The following is a 20,109-nucleotide window of genomic DNA, read 5'->3' on the forward strand; positions in this document are numbered from 1 at the left end:
GTAAAGAACAGTCCTCATTAATAACAGTTAAATGAGAATGAAACCCTCTGACACTGATAATCTTCACCATGTAATTTATTCCTTAATAGAGACAGCCTGTTCTTATTTTCTGTTTTGGAGTATTCCCTAAACCAAAGTATGTAATCACTGAGAAAGAACCCATGTTTTAGTCTCTGTTCCTAGAAAAAAAAAGAACAAAATACCTAACACATAGTAGTCAACGTGTTGACTTATTAAAACCAAGCTGGTCTCCTGTGCTTCCAACATTTCTTTCTGAACTCCAAGGGTACCTGACACATATGATATATGTGTATATGATATATTATATATAGAGAGAGGGGGGATACACTCAGGTGCACACAAATACACATAAAATGATTTAAAATAAATCTCTTTTTAAAAGTCTGCATGATTTCTATCTTTTGTAGAATAGTATATATTTGGAACTATATACTATATATCCCTTTTGGATTAGCTTCTTTCCCTAAGTGATATAAGCTTCTTCCTTGGTCTTTCATGGCTTGATAATGCATTCATTTTCAGAACTAAGTATTTTATTATCTAGCTGTATCGCAGTTTATATATTCATCTGCTGAAGTATTCCTTTGTATCTTCCAAATATTGCCAATCATAGCATGGTAATAAGCATCTGTGTGCAGTTTTTTTGCATGGACATAAGTTTTCTTTTAGTTTAGAGTGTAGCCACTGGATTATATGGGAGGACCATGTTTTGTCTTATAAGAACTACTACACTCTTCCAAAGTCACAGACCCTATCACAGTCCTCCTGTTAATGAAGGAGTATTCCCTCTACACTCTACAGCCTCACCACCTTCTGGTGTTGTCAGTGTTTGAAGGTTTTCTAATGATTTATGAGGTTGAAGATCTTATCTTCTTGCTCAAGTCTTTATCCTATTTTTATATCAAGTTGTTCATTTTCTTAAGAGATCTTTGTGTATTTTGAAGAAAACCTTTATCAGATGCTGGTTTTGTTTGTTTTGGGTTTGTGGTTTTTGTTTTTGTTTTGTTGTTGTTGTTGTTTGAGACAGGGTTTATCTGTGTAATAGAGTCCTGACTGTCCTAGACTCACTCTGTAGACCAGAATGGCCTTGAACTCACAGAGATCCATTTGCCTCTGCGAGTGCTAGGATATTAAAGGTGTAGACCACCATACCCAACATCAAATGTGTTTTTCTTTTTTTAAACAAATATTTAATTGAAATAGTTTTGTACAGAGCAGACAACTTAAATTTTAATGAAGGTCAATTTATCTTTCATAGATCATACTGTTTTACTATATCTAAAGAAATCACCACCACACTCTTTTCTTTTGTTTTTCTTTTGTATCAATGAGAAATTTCATGCTTAGTTGGGATAAGTAGTGTATAGGATTTTGTTTGCTCATTTGTTTGTTTGTTTGAGGATCTGTCTGTACAGTCCTGAATGTCCTAGAACTCTCTATGTAGAACACACTGGCCTCAGACTCAGAGATCTGTCTCCTAAGTGCTAGGATTAAAAGCATGTGACACCTCACTGATAAGCGGATATTAGCCCAGAAACTTAGAATACCGAAGATACATTATGCAAAACAGAAGAAAACCAAGAAGGATGACCATTGGGTGGATACTTCATTCCTCCTTAGAATAAGGAACAAAATACTCATGAAAGGATATAGGTACAGAGACAAAATTTAGAGCTAAGATGAAAGGAAGTCTACCCCATCCGGGAATCCATCCCATCATCAGCCACCAAACCTAGATACTAATGCTCATGCCAGCAACATTCTGCTGAAGGGACCCTGATATTGCGGCCTCTTGTGAGGCTATGCCAGTGCCTGGCAAACACCAAAGTGGATGCTCATAGCCAGCTATTGGATGGAACACAGGGTCCCCAATGGAGGATCTAGAGAAAGTACCCAAGGAACTGAAGGGGGCTGCAACCCTGTAGGTGGAACAACAATATGAACTAACCAGTACCCGCTGAGCTCGAGTCTCTAGCTGCATATGTAGCAGAAGATGGCCTAATTGGCCATCACTGGGAAGAGAGGTCCCTTGGTCTTGCAAACTTTATATGACCCAGCACAAGGGAAGGCCTGGGCCAAGTAGTGGGATTGGTTGGTTAGGGGAGGGGGGGGGGGGGTATAGGGAACTTTCGGGATAACATTTGAAATGTAAATAAAGAAAATAATAATAATTAAAAAAATGATGTGACAAAAAAAAAGCATGTGACACTACATCCTCTATGTATAGTTCTTATACATTGTTAGATTCAACTTATTAATATTTTGTTAGGGATTTTTGTGTCTGTATTCATGACCAAGGTGTTATCCCCTGTAATGGCATTATCTTGTTTTGATATTAAGATAATTCTGGTCTCATAGCATCAAGAAATATTTTTTCCTTTATAATAGTTTATTAACTCTTAGTGAATGTATACAATGTATCTAGACTATACTCACCCCCACTCCTTCCCCAACTCTTCTCATCAAGAATTATTATATTTGTTTCTACTGACAAAGAACTGGTATAATTTATGCCTTGGATGACTGGTAGAACTGACCAGTAAGTGCACCTTGACCTTCTGTCATATAGTTATTAATTACTTATTCAACTTTTAAAACATAAATAGGCCTATTCAATTGTATATTTCTTTTTGGATACATTTTGGCATACTGTATTTTGAGGAACAGGCCGAAGGAAGAAGTTCACTTCATCTAGATTATTGACTTTGTAGAATAGAATTGTTTATAATATATCCTTCATAAACTATGTGTGTGCTATATTGTATTGTGTGTTGTACATGTGTGCTAAAGATTAAACCAGGGCCTTGTACATACTAAAAATATCTTCTTCCACTGAGATATACTTCATCCCATTTACTATCTTTTATTGTCCCTGGAACATATGATTGTGTGCTTTCTTTCATTTCTGGATAATCACAAATTGACTTTGCACCAATGTATACTGGACAAAGTAATAATTTCAATTCAACTGCACTAACTATCAGCAGTTAGCCTTAATTCCAGTTAGATTATTCCTAGAATCTTTTTTTGGAGACATAAGAAAGATTATCAGGAGTACCACAAACTATGCTTGAGCTAAGTTGACCACAGTGGAAAAGGATATGAATCTGTGGATCAGAAAGCAAAACAGATGGTCAGTATAACCCAGTCATCTTTTCTTTCTCCCCATACCTCACAACAAGATACCTAAACAACATGTGGCCAATACAAGAAAAACTGAACTTCTAGAGATAAAATATGAGTGTGCTTTTCCTTCTAGAGGCTGAGGCTAAGGCTACAGCTTCTCTGAGGCTTTGTTGATCTGAATTCAAACATTTACTATAAGCCTTTCAGTTTCCTATAAAGAAATGTGCATATAGAGATACATATTAGATGCTTTATCTTCTGCCAAATCAAACCAGAGAAACACTGGGTTTGGTTTTTAACAGTCCTAAGTAGGCAGCAGGATAAAAATATGTTTTCTTATGTTGAACAAACAAAAGGCACAGCACATAATTTATTTCTAAACCTTTCTATAGTCAGAGAAGCCACTACTGAATTGAAATTCTTGCAATAATATCAATTAATTGTGTAATGTTCTGCAATTTACTTAACCCTAAGTCTATTTTTAACATTATTAAATGGTGATTAATTATACATAACTTCATGTTATACCTTTAATAACATTTGAATATGTTGAAATGTAGGACTTATAAATTCTCTGTTACATGTATCATATGCATCAAAGTACATGCATGATGGGCATAAGATATAATGCCTTCTGCTTAAGTGATTAAAAATTGTAGCTATCATTATTAAGTTATGCTTCTATGAATGAAATTCAGAGTCATTTTCCTCTTTTAATAAAGCCCAGGATACTAATCAAAGATAAGAAAATTGGTACAGGGTGCTGGCTCAGTTGATAAAAGTCCTTGCCTAGCATAAACAAGGACCTGAGTTCAATCCCCAGGACCCATATTTTTAAAAAGCCAGCACATATTTGTAATCCTAGTACAGGGCAGGGATGGGAGGGTGGGAAGCAGAAAGATCCAGTGAAAGAACCTGTCTCAAAATTACAGTGGCTGATATTCCTGAAGGTGACATCCAACACTGATTCTGGCTTCTGCACATACACAGGCTCCTGCACACACATGCACATGTGAACATGGATGTACATATGCATATATACCCACAATTTTTACAAATAAATAGAAGGAGATGCATCTGTTGGTTAAATATTTTTTCTTTTATTTCAGGGTATCTTTTCTACTTTTCCATATTATTACCTGATCATTCCTGTTTAATAACATAAAGTGTATGCAAGAAAGAGATTTATTCCCACTTGATAGGTTAACTCATTGAAAAATATTACAGTTAAAAGGTATTTATGAGGTTGGGGTAGAGTACAATGGTAGAGTTAAAAACAAAGTATATTCAACTTAATTTTTAACGTAACCAAACGCATAATCATCTTTTAAAAGTCAGGTAGTATAAAGACTTTAATAAAAAAAAAAAAAGTAGCGAGCCTCAGTGTAATAATAATTCCCTCTCAAAGGCACTGACGCTTTACTCCAGAGCTCTCTTCCAACACTCACCTCCAAGACTTGGAATCACATGCTTGGCTGCAACTTTGTCTACTATGTTCACCATCTGTTAACCTCTAACCATAGAACGTAAGCATTCAACCCTTTTACTACCGCATTCTTTTTCCCAAACACACTTCTTTCTCCTCTCACCTTCACAATGTAGTTTCGAGATTTGGAGTTAAGTCAGTTGGCCATGGTTACATTGTCATAACTTTAAAAGGAATATTTACAGACTTCAACATCAGTATATTGTGGTTTCATAAGCAGTTTCTCTTCAAATATTAAGCTGTCACACTGCATGTTCTCCTTTCCCTGAGTGTGAATCATGTGTCTAAGTCCTGCCATCAACATGTTCAACCTTGCCTAACCTAGCACTTCCTGAATTTACTTGACTACCTGATATTTTTCTGTGTAATGATTTTTAATGGAACCTCATTAGCATATGTAAAATACAGTTGGGGAGATGCCAGATAAGACAGACTTTCCAGGCCACAAAAGAGCAATTAAGCACTGGAGTGAGTAACTTTGAGAAGCCAGGCACTCTCCTTTTCCAGAGATCTTTAAAACAGGACATCTGTTTTACTCATAGTCCAGTTTGAACAATAGGACTCTGCTGCTGTTTCTTCCTCTTCCTGTCCCCCAGAGGCCGCATTGGAGGCTTTTAGCTACCTTTTACAGGACGATGGGACTCTGGCTACTAATATATTTTTAAAAGAAGAAGAATAGTTATTTATTTAGCGCTTCATACCTATCCTAGGTGTTTTTCATATATTTTCTCATTAGTCTTCCGAACAGAATGAGGTAGCATTATTTTACAGATGATGAAACTAGCTATAGAGAGATGGTGGACTAAGACCTCCAAGACAGAATTTGAATTCAGGCATCAGACATAACACTGCTCCATCCTTTATTGTTAATGTTCAGAACAGCAACCTACAAAAATAACAAATAAGATGTGGTTTATCTGTACTTACTATGTAAAAACTCAGGCCACCACAATGCTTATGCTAATAAGTTAACCATTTCTTTAACCTTCCCACTAATTGGAGGTTATTATTTTAGTTAGTGCAGTGCTTACCTTTTTCTTCACTGTGACCAAATGTCTAACAAGAAATGACCTGAAGGAAGAAAGGTTTACTGGGGATCCTGGTTTGAGAAAGTACCACTATGGCTAGAAATGACAGCAGCCAGCTCAGACTCCTCAAATCTTCACCCCTCTAAGGAACAGGAAAGTGGAGGATGAAGTAGGGCTGGGCTAAAACCCTCAAGGCCCACCCCTCAGTAGCCCACTTCCTCCCGGTAGGCTCTATCTCTTAAAGGTTCCAAAATAGTGCATGCTAACTGGGTACCAAGTCCTTCAACATACAATCTTGTAGAATACATTTCACATTCAAACTGTAGCAGGAAAAATTCTGTCTCAGAGTTCTGCATTTTATTCTGTCACAATCTGCCATCTGGTAAATGGTTTCTTGCATGAGACTATTGAAATTTGATGTGACTCGTATATATTAATTGAGACCAAATACATCTTGATCTATAAAAAATTGGCTTGGGATAAAAGTCTCTTTTTTCAACATATTATATCAATATAGTAACAGCATCACACAGCTCAAAGGATGCTGGGCCAAGAGACAGAAAAGATGTATGTTCTTGCCCACCCAGTCTCTCACTGACTGTATTCATAAGCAGATCATTATGTCCATTTTCTTTTACTGTCAAATGGGGAATGACGATTATTTCAAAATGGCTTTCTCCCCTGTAATATTTCAGGATGATTTTTATCTCTGGATATTGGCTCACAGATGGGAGAGGAACTGTATAATTCCAAAGTTAGTTTGTACTATGCCGTGGTTTACACAAACCATTGAGGAAGGGCTGGCTGGGTAAAGAAGTAGGAGCCATACTTCTGAGTGCCATGATATTAACCTAAAACAAGAAGTCATTGAAAATTAGTGGTTAAGTGTCTCTTGAAAATACTGACAAAGCTACTAAGCTCTAGAGAGTCTATGAGGTGTTGCCACATTGCCTCAATACTCATCAGAATACATTTCTCTGAGTTACTCTTTAGCATTCCTCACCAGTGTCATTCCTAGCCCAGCATGAGTTGTTGAAATGTGTTGATGTTTAGTGTAGACCTGGAAGATCAGGACGAGAGATAATTAGTTTAAATTAAGTGTAGCCACACAGCTTTAGACCTTCTGTATTCAACACCTACTCTTCCTAATAATTGTCCACAAGTTACTTTAGTATCTGGGCCATATTTCCCCCCAAAAGCTTTCAGAGCTGGGCTTGGAATTCACAGCTTCATGTATTTAGACAAGTATTACATTACTGAAATGTATCTTTAGCTCTTGATCACTCTTCTTTAATAATTTTGAGTATGTGATGGCACATGCCTATAATCCTATCTCTCAGGAAGCAGAGGGAGGGGGATCACTGTAAGTTCTATGCCGACCACCACTACACAGTAAAACCCATCTAAAACAGAAAAAGAAGAAAAGGAAAAGAAAAGAAAGAAAACTCTTGTACTTTACAGAGCTGTTCAGAGGATTTAAAGAGATCATTGAAGTGTAGTATCTAGTATAATCATTACCAAAGACTCAGAGGTCTATTAATATTAACCAGTTTAAATATTGAGGAGGTACAACATGAGCTCAGGTTCCTTTGTTGTTTGGTTTTTTCTTTTCTTTGGGAATTGAACCCAGCATCTTATACATGCTGAGCAAGCATACTGCCACTGGGCTATAATCCCGACCTCTATTGAACTTTACTCCAGGCTTTTAAAAACAATTGTGGTATAAATTTGATTTTGCTTACCTTTTTTTTTCCTGTACTGGGGTTTGAACCTGGGTCTTCTCAAGCTAAGCAAACTCTCTACCACCAAGTCATACCCCAGACCTCCCTAGCATTTCTAGTAGAAGTTTTTCTCCTAGATAACAACATAATATCCCAAAGGCAAAGCATATAGTCCTGGTGCTTGATTTCATAATCTGATCTTTCTGACTTACTTCCATACTTCCAAATAGAGCCTATTAGATTAGAGAAGTCATTTTACTCTTGCATGAAATCAATTACACTTTTGTTTGAAATGCATTATACTTTAGAGTAGTGTGAGAAGGCTGCTCATTAACCATAACAAAAATGAAAGCCAAGTTTGAAGGTCAAAAAGAAACAGCAGAGCTGTGTCCTTGCACACAAAATCTGTCTAAAGACTTTCTTGAAAGATTGTGAAATTAAGGGATATGCCCTGAGGCAACAGGACTCATGTCACCCATGTGGAGAGTTAAGACACTGACTTACTCCTGAGAATGGTTGTTGTTCACGCAAATATTTTGTCCATTTGCTCTTTCATGGGTAATTGCATGGAGTAACAAAAAACACCTACTTGACTTACAGTTTGGCAGCAACAGAAGCTTATGTTTTCTAGAGACAAAATAAGAAGCAGCTTTCCTGGACCATCTCTAAGTCAAAGTAAAATAAAGCATGTTTGGATCCTGTGCCTCCCAGTAACCATGTCTATGAAATGATGCTGTTGAGGTCAAGGTGTCCCAGAATACAGAAAGGGAAAGGGAGGGGGAAGCATGTGTTTCAGAAATGTATCTTCCTAGAGAAGAAGGGGCAAATATTTTTCTTTCTTCTTTGTCTCCTCTGCTTAGAAAAGTAAGGAAACTATAACTCAGTAGTAAAGCATTTGCCTATTATATGGGCAAGTCTAGGTTCAGTGCTCAGTATAACAAAAGAAGAAAAAATAACTTACTGAACTCTAATCTTCCTGATAATCCTCAAAGGAAAAAGACTAAATATATGGATTTGAGAGTAGTGTTCTAGCTCATGCTACGTCTTAGTTATAATACCAGAACTTAATCTTTTTAGGGGAGCTTACATCTTGACAAAACTAAGCCATTAAGAATATATTTTTGGGCTGGTGAGATGGCTCAGTGGGTAAGAGCACCCGACTGCTCTTCCGAAGGTCCGGAGTTCAAATCCCAGCAACCACATGGTGGCTCATAACCATCTGTAACAAGATCTGACGCCCTTTTTTGGAGTGTCTGAAGATAGCTACAGTGTACTTACATATAATAAATAAATAAATAAATCTTGAAAAAGAAAAAAAAGAATATATTTTCATTTTCTTCTTCCTGCTTAGCCAAATGAGAAAACATTCTACTCTTCCCTATATAACAATATTACTCAATTGGCAAGCATATAGAACACAAAAATCATGCAGAAGAACTAACAGGAAACAGGGTGATAAAGTGTCTCTTCATTCCAAACAGCATGCAAATGTAAATGCTATAGATACTTAACGAGATCAGAAATTATGTCAGTATTAAAGAGGAAGATTCATGAAAGGCTTCATAGAGAAAGTAGTATTTAGCTTTGAAAGACAAGGACAAATGTGGTGCAAAGAAATGAAGGACAGGAAAAGATACAGCAACCTCAGGAATCTGCATTTACAAGAAGAGCAAGAAGAGGAAATGGGAGGCAGGTAGACCAGTAGGATATGACAGGTATGGACACACCAATGGAAAATAAGACTGAAAATGTAAGTTAGGATCTACCTGGGCTGCTTATTGAACCCCTGTTTCAAAAACCTTAGGTCTGGGGAAGTGTAGAATATTTGCCTAACATGTGCAAAGCTCTGGGTTAAACCTCCAAATGGCAAAAGAAGTTAACCAATAAAATGATGAGTAACCAATTTTTACAGCAACCTAGGTATTTTTGCATCCTTATTTTAACTTCTTAGTTTCTGTACAGAGACATACTCACCACCTTTAACTCATTCAGTCACAACATATACCATGAGAAGCTGCAAACTTTAAGAATATTACAATCTAGACAAGAAAGGACATCTTTTGCGAGGAAAATAACTGATAACAAAGAGTAAAAGAGAGAGATGAAAAATAAACATATTAAGGAAAGTAAATGCAGTGACTCTGGCTGGGTCCATGAGGAGGCATTTTGAGGCAAATGATACAGTTTGATGGGTATTCCTGCTAATTAGGAGTACAAACTTCTTTCTAGATGTCACTAAGACCAGGACGTCCTCTAAGTTATCACCAATGCACGTTCTTCTTTGTGGTGTGCACTGTTTACACCATAACATAGATAACTGAAGATTGTTTGGGTACTTACTATGCAGATATTCGACAAGGGAACCCAAACTTTGCCTAGTGAGCCCTCTTGCAGCCATGAAGCACGTCCAAAGAGCTAGTATCCTTATTTGTATCTACAAGAAACTTTGTTTTCTCGTGGAAACTATAGCTGAATTCTTTGATCTCACGCAGCCTTTGAGAAAAAAAAAAAATGCCTTCGTTCTCTGTGTACTAGCCCTATGAGAGGAGCCCATCTTCCTGAACATTTTTATCAATGAGAGGTCATTTGAAAGGATAGTTTCTAAGTCAGCCTTGAGTTTGAATCACCCACACCTTTAACAAGTCATGAACCCTCACTAGCCCCGTCCTTTTTCTATAAAGTGAGGATATTTCAGCATAAGTGGAATAAAAGGTATATGCGTCTGGTTCGTGAGAGGCACTCAGAGGGTCAGTTTGTTTTTTTCCTTCCCTGCCCCCTCTGCTAGAAGTTCAGAGTTATTTCCTCCAGTTCATTTAGTTTTAATAGACAAATATTTAATGAGCATTTACTGTGAGTCAAACCTTTGTCAAATGGTGCTAATATGACTACAACCAAGATAAAATTTATGAGTTCATTTCTTTGTCGCCAGGGTTAACAATGTTGAATTGACACAGCTCTGTAGCATTTAGAGTAGTGATTGCTTTTCTAGGCACCACTTTGAATAGTGAGCTCATTTCAAGTAAGCCAAATCAGACTTATAATTGCATAAAAATTTATGGTCTATACTCACCAGTGACTCACAGTTGATATTCAGTACTTGGGACCTAAATAGGTCAGGGTTTTGTTTTACTTACTATGGTAGTAAATCATACTTAGAAAAATGGACCCTCGCTGCTCTTCCAGAGGTCCCTGGTGCAGTTCCCAGTACTTAAATGGCAGTTCATAACTGTCAGTAACTCCACTTCCAGGGGATCTGACATATTCTTCTGGCCTCTATAGGCACCAAGCATGCACATGGTACATATACATACATGCTGACAAATACTCATACACATAAAATAAATATATATTTTAAAACAAGAGCCAGGCATGGTGGCACACACTTTTAATCTAAGAATCTAAGAACTAGAGGCAAAAAAGGAGCAAGGGAGAGAGGGACCAAAGGGAGACAGAGTAAATACATATATCAAAGGGTGTGAAGGATGTTCCTGAGGATAACACCTCCATATGCACAACACACATACATACACACATATGAATACACACTCAAGAGGAATGCAAATCAGTATCAAAACACCAAAGATCTCAGTTCAAAACAATACACAAAGGCTATTTGTAGTATTTCTAAAAAGAAAACATAAAAATGGTGAAAAGGTACATGAAAAAAATGTTCAATATCACTAATCCCCAGAGAAAAGCAAATCAAAGCTACAATAAAAATATACTATTCCACATCTGTTAGAATAGCTAGTTCATGAAGAGAAGAAAGGATATGGAGCAACAGAAACATTTTTAGTGAAGTATACTATACATTGTGCAGCCATTATAGAAAAAGCAAGTGGAGATTCTCAAAAAAATCAAAAGTAGAATTTCCATGTGATTAGCAGCCCCACTGCTAGAAATATGGCCAGGGAACTAAAATTACTATGTCAAGACTTCTATGCTCCCATGTTTATTATAACACTATTCTCTATAGTCAAGACATGAAATAAACATGAGAATTTAAGACATATAAACAAGTAAAAGTAAACAAAAAGCTCAGTAATATGAATAGACACACACATGCAGAATTCACATGTATACACAGGCATGCACACTCAAACAAGTAAAAATAAACAAAAACTCCTATGCAGAATGCACACACATGCACATGTATGCACACACACATACATACAGTGAAATACTCTATGGCCTTTAGAAAGGAAAATACTCTGTTCCTTGTAGCAATATAGATGACCCAAAAGAACATTGTACTAGGGGAAACAAACTAGACTCAGGAAACCAGATGCCACACACTCTTGCTAGTTGCCAAGGACTAGGCATAGGGAAGACTGGCCAGAGTTTCCATAAAGCTCTCAAGTCCTGAAAGACAGCAAGATGATTATAGTTAGGAATACTGTATCATATATTTGACATTTGCTAAGGGAGCAAATCTTAAGTTTTCTCAACACAGAAACTCAGGTAAAGGCTGACTTCCTTCTTATGTGGGTGGTGCTAGGAAGGCAGTAATGTACTCATCCCTCAGGGAAGTCAGAGTGAAAGGCTTTATTAAACTCATTCAGCTCCCTCTCTATGTCTGTGAGGATTGCTCTGCCCTCCACTTGATTCATAACCTGTTCTTCTTTTCCACTTCAGAAATTACCATGGTTGACACAGAGATGCCATTCTGGCCCACCAACTTCGGAATCAGCTCTGTGGACCTCTCCGTGATGGAAGACCACTCACATTCCTTTGACATCAAGCCCTTTACCACGGTTGATTTCTCCAGCATTTCTGCTCCACACTATGAAGACATTCCATTCACAAGAGCTGACCCAATGGTTGCTGATTACAAATATGACCTGAAGCTCCAAGAATACCAAAGTATGTTCACCTTTCAAACTACTAGGATTGGAGTTAGACAGTGTTTTAATAACCCTTGAATAAATGCTCAGGAGATTAGCACTCTGACGAGAAGGTGCCTTTCTCAGTTGTTTATCCACTACGCTGGAAGTTCTAGATGTCTGTGGGAGGCCAAAATAAGACAACAATGTTCCCAACCTACCCCCACTTTCTTCTTCTCCCTCCAATGTTCCCAGCCTTACACACACACACACACACACACCTATTTCTACTTTCTTTCCTTTTTTGTTTCCATCTTTGGAACATTTTCTAGGATGAACACATTGCCAGTTTTGTCTTAGGCTGACAGTCCATCATGTAAACTTTGAATTCTCGCAGCTTCTTCTCAGTAAGTCATAGTTGTAGGTCAACTTACATGACTCATCACAGCGAAGTTACTATTACAGTTAGGTTCTCTTTCTAAGCTGTAATTTGTAAAATTTACCTCAAACCCTAGTTTGGGGCATAAACTTACATTTGAACATTGTGGCTGACTGACAGATCATCATGACATTAAATAAATTAACATCAAACATCAGCCTCAAGAAAAACCAGAACCGAACTTTTAGAGATAAAGTATCATTTCTGTGGTGCTGTTTCCTTGATTTTTATCTTGTGGGCTGATGTGCTGGTTTTCCAGAGTCACCCCTGTGTCACTGGCAACCATTACTTGATAATAAGTAAGAACTTCCTGTAATTTCTAGTTGTTTTCTTTAGATAGAAAGTATACGTGGGTATTTATCTGTGTGGTTCGAGGTTAGAGCCTAATATGGAAATTCAATAGGTCTAAGCCACGGGCAAACACAGTGCTTGCTTCACATAGGTTGCTCCTGCTCTCTATCAAAGATCACTTTACAAACCACCTCTTGACTGACCCTGTTGATAACCTGGCACCTCAGACTGGGCTCACCAGGGCATTTTCTTGCCCATGTTCCTTTTGTATTTCTTTTGCAAGAAAAGTTTAAAACTATTTCTAAAATTCACCTTTTCAATAAAACTCATAATAGCAGAATGAATGCCATGTGCAGCCTATTGCCTTGCCAAATAAGTTGCACTTCTTCAAACCCTGTGCAATGTCTGTGGAAAGCGGCGGGGAGTGGGGAGAAGCACACTTAATTCTCTGACTTTTAATTCCCTTCCCGCTTTATTTGTGCAGGTGAGGTTCTGGGGTGTTGTGACTTGCCTGAGATGATAAAGTCTTACTTTTCCTATCTGAGCACCAACGTTTCTTCATGTTCCCCAGCACCTCTCCTGAGACAGTAAAGTTATGGCATGAAAATATGAAGGCCACCATGGAAAGCCACGGTGCCTCTTTAAGATTGTTTGTCATGAGATACCCATCTTCTCAAATTTTCCCATGCACAGGTGCGATCAAAGTAGAGCCTGCATCTCCGCCTTATTATTCTGAAAAGACCCAGCTCTATAACAGGCCTCATGAAGAGCCTTCCAACTCCCTCATGGCCATTGAGTGCCGCGTCTGTGGGGACAAAGCATCAGGCTTTCACTATGGAGTTCATGCTTGTGAAGGGTGCAAGGTAAAAATAAGTTTAAAAAAATCATCCACTTCCTGTTACAAACTCACTCTAACAAATTAAAGATAAAGTTGGGGGGGGTCGTTTTGGCAGAACTCATTCTTCAAGTAATATAACATTTGAAAATCTGAGAAAAGCTAATAAAAGCAGCGTTACTCTGCCCCACTTCCACTTCTCTAAAATGAGTCTTTGAGGCATCTCAGTGGATCTTGCAGAGTTTTGTTGTTGTTGTTGTTGTTGTTGTTGTTGTTGTTGTTGTTTTGAAAGGACTTATCCGAGGTATCACGGCAAGACAGTGAATGATGAGCCAGTACTAGGACCTACATCTTCTGATTTCTCTACTGCATTTTTCATCGTGCTATACAATCTCTTAAACAAATAAGGCTTGATAGAGTATATATGTATATCACTTGACCCATGAACTTGACCCATATTAATGCTGTGATACTAAGTATATTAATACATTAGCACTGTAGAAATTGTGAATCAAAGGCATGGGGTCACTTGAGTAGAGGCTTTATTTATTCCCAGGACTGCAAAAGGAAAAACAAAATTATGGGTTAGTGAGGTTTGTCCCTATCAAACCCTAAGCTAGTGCTGTTCCCTTAGTCCAGCAGCAGACCAAGCCTTGTGTAATGGAAAGGCAAAAGCTCTTCCCTTGTGAAAAGAGTGTTTTAGGAAGTTAGGGATATGCTGTCCCAGTTATAAGAAAAGTACGCTAATACATTCATTTTTATATACAGTTTTAAAATAACTTTAACATACTCAGGACTAAAATAGCATATAACTTATGTACTGGAAGCCATAGAATACATTGTTTATCAGTATTTACATTATAAATACTGGAAGGTGTGGTGGTGTATGCCTTTAATATTAGCACTCAGGAGCAGACACAGAAGCATCTCTGGGAGTTCAATAAACCTGGTCTCTATAGTGAGCTTTAAGCCAGCCCTGTCTCAAACAAAATAAAACATAAATAAATGAAGGAAATACTGCTTCACTTGAGCTTTTTCTGTAGATTAAAGATAAAGCACACAAGATAGGCATGAGTTAGGACTTCTGGGCTCTAGATGGATGGCAGAACAATAAAGGAAAACTAATTTTTATGAAATTCGTAACCCTCAGCAGATGTGTGTGTGTGTGTGTGTGTGTGTGTGTGTGTTGTGCCATTATTTAACTACATTCTACAAACATTTTCTCATCTATAAAGTAATGAAGTTTAGTTGGATCTGTAAGGTTCTTTTAGTCCAAAAGTAATCTAATATGGTGAAAAGATACAAGCCAGAGTTCCCTCTGCCACTTTCTCAGGCATAGCCTGCCAGTCACATAAACATTTCAGCCCTCAGTCACTTTAGGAAGAAAACAATTTGATTAGGTTGGCAGCCAAGGTCTTATACATCTCTAAAGTTTGAATTTCAAAACGAGTCCTTGAAACACTCCTGGCAAGAGATGCTTTCATTTAAACCACCAAAGCCCGTTCATGAGCCTGGCATGACGGCACATGCCTGCCATCCCTGCTCACAGGCGGTGGAGACAGAGGGATGGCAAGAGACTTTGTTTCAAAAAACAAATACAATGAAAAGAAATCAGTCTGTGATTAAAATATCTGTGATTCAATCATTATGCACAGCCAATAATCTAAGATCTGTAAGGATGAGCATATCATTGTATTTAATGAGTAAGGTTTACCCAAAAAAATTTTTTTTGAGTTGCTAAATTCTGAGCCATATTTATCTGAAAAACCCATTCAGTTTGGGTCATGCTGGTCATATACATTAGTGAGTGTGAACTGTATAATCATTCAGACTTCGTAGTAGTTTATTCCCTGTAGGTTGGTGCAGTGCCTAGAAAGTTAGAACTTACAAGCAAGTTCTGAGACTCAAAAGTTTGATTCGCACTTGTGGGTGTCCACTTCAGGTCGTGGGGCCTGAAGACACACAACTTAAGCACCAAACTGCTGCCTCATTCCCCGTGCATCAGGCCAGTGGCTGTCACTCATGAAGATGTCCTCTTAGCTTATCACCAGTATCCATGAGAACTAAGGAGAATGAAATTAGCAAGTGGTTTTTTTTTTGTTTGTTTGTTTGTTTGTTTGTTTTTTTTTTGTCTTATCTGGGCAAAGTTTAAAATGCACCTTGGCAATTTAATGTTTGCCATTTCCATAGAATATGGCACAGTCCCATAATTAAACTTGAGTTGACCATAGCTTGTGGACTCATTTATAGATCAAAAGGAATATTTTGTAAGACAGCTGTTATGAAACCTTCTTAGGATGCCGGTGGGGGACGCTTACATCTGTGATTCCTGTCGAAAGGCAAACAGAAAGGAGTAAACTTATTGGAGTTGAAATAGTGACAAGTTCTTGGTGTGGTACCATTTCAGACGTATACAAAAGAAAGCATCTTGTTTCTGAGAGTTTATACATGACTTAGAGCTAAAAAAAAAAAAAAAAAGCAAAAAACAAACCTTTTGCTTGCTGCTTGCAAATATGCTTTTTGTTTTTGTTTTCTTGAGTCACCACTGTTTTAGGCTCTTCATTAGTGAAGTGAAATGCCTGAGGCTTCATACTTATAAAGAAGATATTTATTTGGCTCGTGGTTCAGGCCCCAGGTTGAGAGTCAGCAACTGGTAATTGCTTTATTGATGGGGGATTTTAAAGTAGTGTAGGACCATGAATGGTGAGAGACGGGAAGCAGAAGAGAGAGAGAAAGACAGAGAGACAGAGAGACAGAGACAGAGACACAGAGAGTTGGTCTCTCTTCCTCTTATGAAGTAGCTATAATTCAATCACAGGGACACCACCCTAATGGCCTTATCTAATCTTAATCACTGTCCAAAGGCCCCACCTCTAACCTCAGTCAGATTAAGTTTCCACCCTCTTCCACTTCACATAAAGATTAAAACTTAACACTTGAACCCTTAAGAGACACACTCCAAACAGAGCAATCCTACTTGGTAATCTTTTCTGAAAGATCAGTTGGGGTAAGATTTCTCTAAGCTCTGAGTAAACACCGTCTGCCCTCAGTTCAGTGCACCGTCTGCCTGCTTCTATGAGGGCCTATGATATCTATGTCTAGGGTAAATGGTTCAAATACATTCCTGCCTGCCTAGGGTAGCTCAGGAACTCAGCTCCTATTTGCCGAACTGAGGCTGCATGCAATCCCAGCACAGAACTTTCAGTCTTGTGGTAAAATCAATACCATGCTAAGGACTCAGCTTGTTGTACATGAAATTTTGTAAAAATTAAAGAACTATGGAACTGAAGAGATGACACAGTAGTTAAGAAATCTGGCTGTTCTTCCTGAGGACTCAGGCTCAATTCCTAGCACCCACATGGTGCTAGGACTAGAACTAGAATCCCAGGGATCTAATGCCCTCTTCTGGACTCTGTGGGTACTCCATCACGGGGTGCAAAAGACCCATACTCATAAAATAAAAATAAAGGGGAAAAATGAAATATGTAGGCCATCAACATAGCTCAGCAGGTAAAAGTGCTTGCTGAACAAACCTGATCCCCTGAGGCACAAACCCAGAACACGCTTAGAGGTGGGCAGAGAAACTCAGTGCCCCAGACGTGTTATCTGACCTCCACACATAGACCATGGCACACAGGCAACGCCCCCAAATAACAATAATAATAGTAATAGTTTAATAAATAAAATAATTAACTTGGAAAACACTTAAAATACATAAACAAAAGTAAGAATCATTTTCTTAAAGGCAAATAGAAAGACATTGGAATCAATGTATATACTTCTGAAATAGTAACCTACAAACTTCATTTCACTGTCACTGCACAATAATCCAAAGAGTTGACTGTTAAAAGCAGATGGGAAATACATATTGTTTTATAGACCCTAAAATAATAGAGTACTAGAATAGTCAGTAAATAACAGAAAAACACCCAGTGATGTTCTCCTATCTTCCTTTTGAAAAAATTAAATAACATGAAAAAAAAATTCTTAACCATAAAATTGGAGGGGAGTAACAGTAAAAGCAAGTTCTTATGTATATATTCTATATATATTCAGATTAAGACTTTGTATGCAGGGTTGGGCATAGTGGCATACAATATTAGCCCCAGCACTCAGGAGGCAGAGGCAGGTGCATCTCTGTGAATTCAAGGCCAGCTAGCACTATACAATGAGACCTTGTCTCAAAAAAAAAATTGTATATGTATTAAATTCATAAATGATAGGCAGGATGATTACTCTTTAGAATTGAAGGATATCAAGTCTTCCCAAAATGATTTACTTTGGGCAGATATCATAGGAATTAAACTATTTTTTTATTATTATGGCAATCAAAATGTCTCACTAGCATGGAGTAGGCCTTGCACATTAACTTACTGCTAACCACCAGCATTGGCACACCCACAGTACGTGGGGCCATTTGAGAGGTAAGGGGTTTCAATTGCATCAGGTTCTACATGGGACCTACTCTTTGGAATACTGCTGATCTCACAAGGAGTAACAGAATTCCAAAACAACATCAAAGACAAAACAAAACATCCCTGACAGGACTTTCCTGGGGAGATGCCCTCAGAACTGAGAAGGTGCTGTGCTGCCATGCTCATCAGGAGAAGAGCTGAGTTGGGCTTGCAAATGGAACCAGGATTCTCAAAGGCATTAAGAATGCCATAGTCAGCCGTGTCTGGACTTCCGAGCAAGCATCTTCAATTTCTCTTTGAAGGAAAGAATTCCCTACTTAGACTTTGTAGGTTCCACAGTTTATGGTCAAAAGATAACTTTTTTAAATTTTAAATTCTTAAATTCTCAGAGCTGGTAGTATTGTTGAGAGTTTTAAAGGTATGCTTGCACTCATCAATATCATCACAGTGAATTCAGAAAAGTCGTCTCACTAATAAACATCAGTGAGAGATGTTTGTTTTGACTTCCATCCGTATAATTTGGTTTTTATGTGGTCTTGTTTCATTGGTGTTCTAATTTTTACATACACAGTCAATATTAGTAAACAAATAGGAACAAGAACATGGGCAGCACAAAGGAGAAGTTGGAAACACAAAAGCTAAAATGAGAGATAATGTAACATTTGTCTAATTGGAATCCCAAAACTGATAAACAAGAGAAACCCAGATTCAGAAAACACAACCAAGAAAATAAGTAAAAGGATGTCTATGCCTACACACACTATAGTAAGACTACAGAGTGCCAGAGGGAAAGAATGTATACAAGCATCCAGTGAGACAGAAAGATGACCACCAAAATCAGTTGACAAGAGATGTATCACGGCAAGGATGGACACCCGCACAAACACAACAGGGTTCAGAGTGTTAGAGAGTGGGCCCAGCATCACTCAAACATAGAAACTGAATGAAATGTTTACAAGTTTTTAAAAGTCACTGAAAATGCATTTTAACATAAATCCAGAGAGAAGATGCTTACAACACATGTGACAGATGTCAAACAAGCATCCAAGAGCATATGAAGAATGCCTAATGTCCCATTTGAGACAAGATGTCCCATTACAGACATAGAAAAGAAAAGCCAGGTTGAGATCATACTTATGTTTTACATATAATAGATTCTCAATGAAACCTGACAGTTGGGCATAGTGTTATGTACCTATAGTCACAGTATGAGAGAGGCTGAGAAAGACAACAAACATAAGGAAGTCTGAAGTCAGCAAGCAGTAGTGAGACATTCAAATTTTACAATAGTTTAGAAAACTGTAAACTCATATGGCCATTTTTGAAAATAATCTTGCATTATCTTATAAAATAATATTGTTTGCATACCATATAATATAAAAACTCTGGCAAGGCTAACCCTTGCATATATGTAAATTAAATGTTTACAATGAGCTGAGCATTATGATACATGCCTGTAATTCTAGCCCTCAGATGGTTGAGGCAAGAGGATTGCTGCAAGTTTGAGGCCCAGCCTGGGCTACATAGCAAGACCTTATCTCAAAAAAGCAAGCAAAACTTTACAGTAACGCTTATGTAAACTCATAGTAACAAACGCCAGAAATTCAAACAGTTGTCACCATGTGAGTAGATTAGTAAACTGTAGCAAACTCAAAGAATGATCAGAAGGAGATAGAATCACATGTAAAATTTTAAATAAGTATTGTTGTAGGCTCTGGCTGTGGCCACTAGTAAAGAGACAACTCTACCCCATGAAAGTCACAATTTTAAAGAGGAGTGAGAAAGGGGAAAAAAAGAAACACTTGGGCATTTATACTGAAAATTTAGACACTTTGGTAGGTAATTTCTGTGATCTGTTAGAAAGTTACAAGTAAGCCAGGCAGTGGTGGCGCACCCCTTTAATCCCAGCATTTGGGAGGCAGAG

At 37.8% G+C, this 20,109-nt stretch overlaps 1 protein-coding gene across 6 annotated transcripts in view; it reads left to right on the top strand.

Moving 5' to 3' along the window:
- Pparg (peroxisome proliferator activated receptor gamma) overlaps positions 1-20,109 on the top strand; it is a 129,188-nt gene that overhangs the window by 66,561 nt on the left and 42,518 nt on the right. For all 6 annotated transcript variants that reach the window (XM_021191865.1, XM_021191866.2, XM_029535224.1 and 3 more), the window contains 2 exons: positions 12,018-12,245; positions 13,629-13,798. In XM_021191865.1, coding sequence (XP_021047524.1) covers positions 12,026-12,245; positions 13,629-13,798 — 390 coding nt within the window. In that variant the 5' untranslated portion in view covers positions 12,018-12,025. The remainder of the gene's footprint in view (positions 1-12,017; positions 12,246-13,628; positions 13,799-20,109) is intronic.

Source organism: Mus pahari, chromosome 2 (genome assembly GCF_900095145.1).
Source record: "Mus pahari chromosome 2, PAHARI_EIJ_v1.1, whole genome shotgun sequence".
Lineage (NCBI taxonomy): Eukaryota > Metazoa > Chordata > Mammalia > Rodentia > Muridae > Mus > Mus pahari.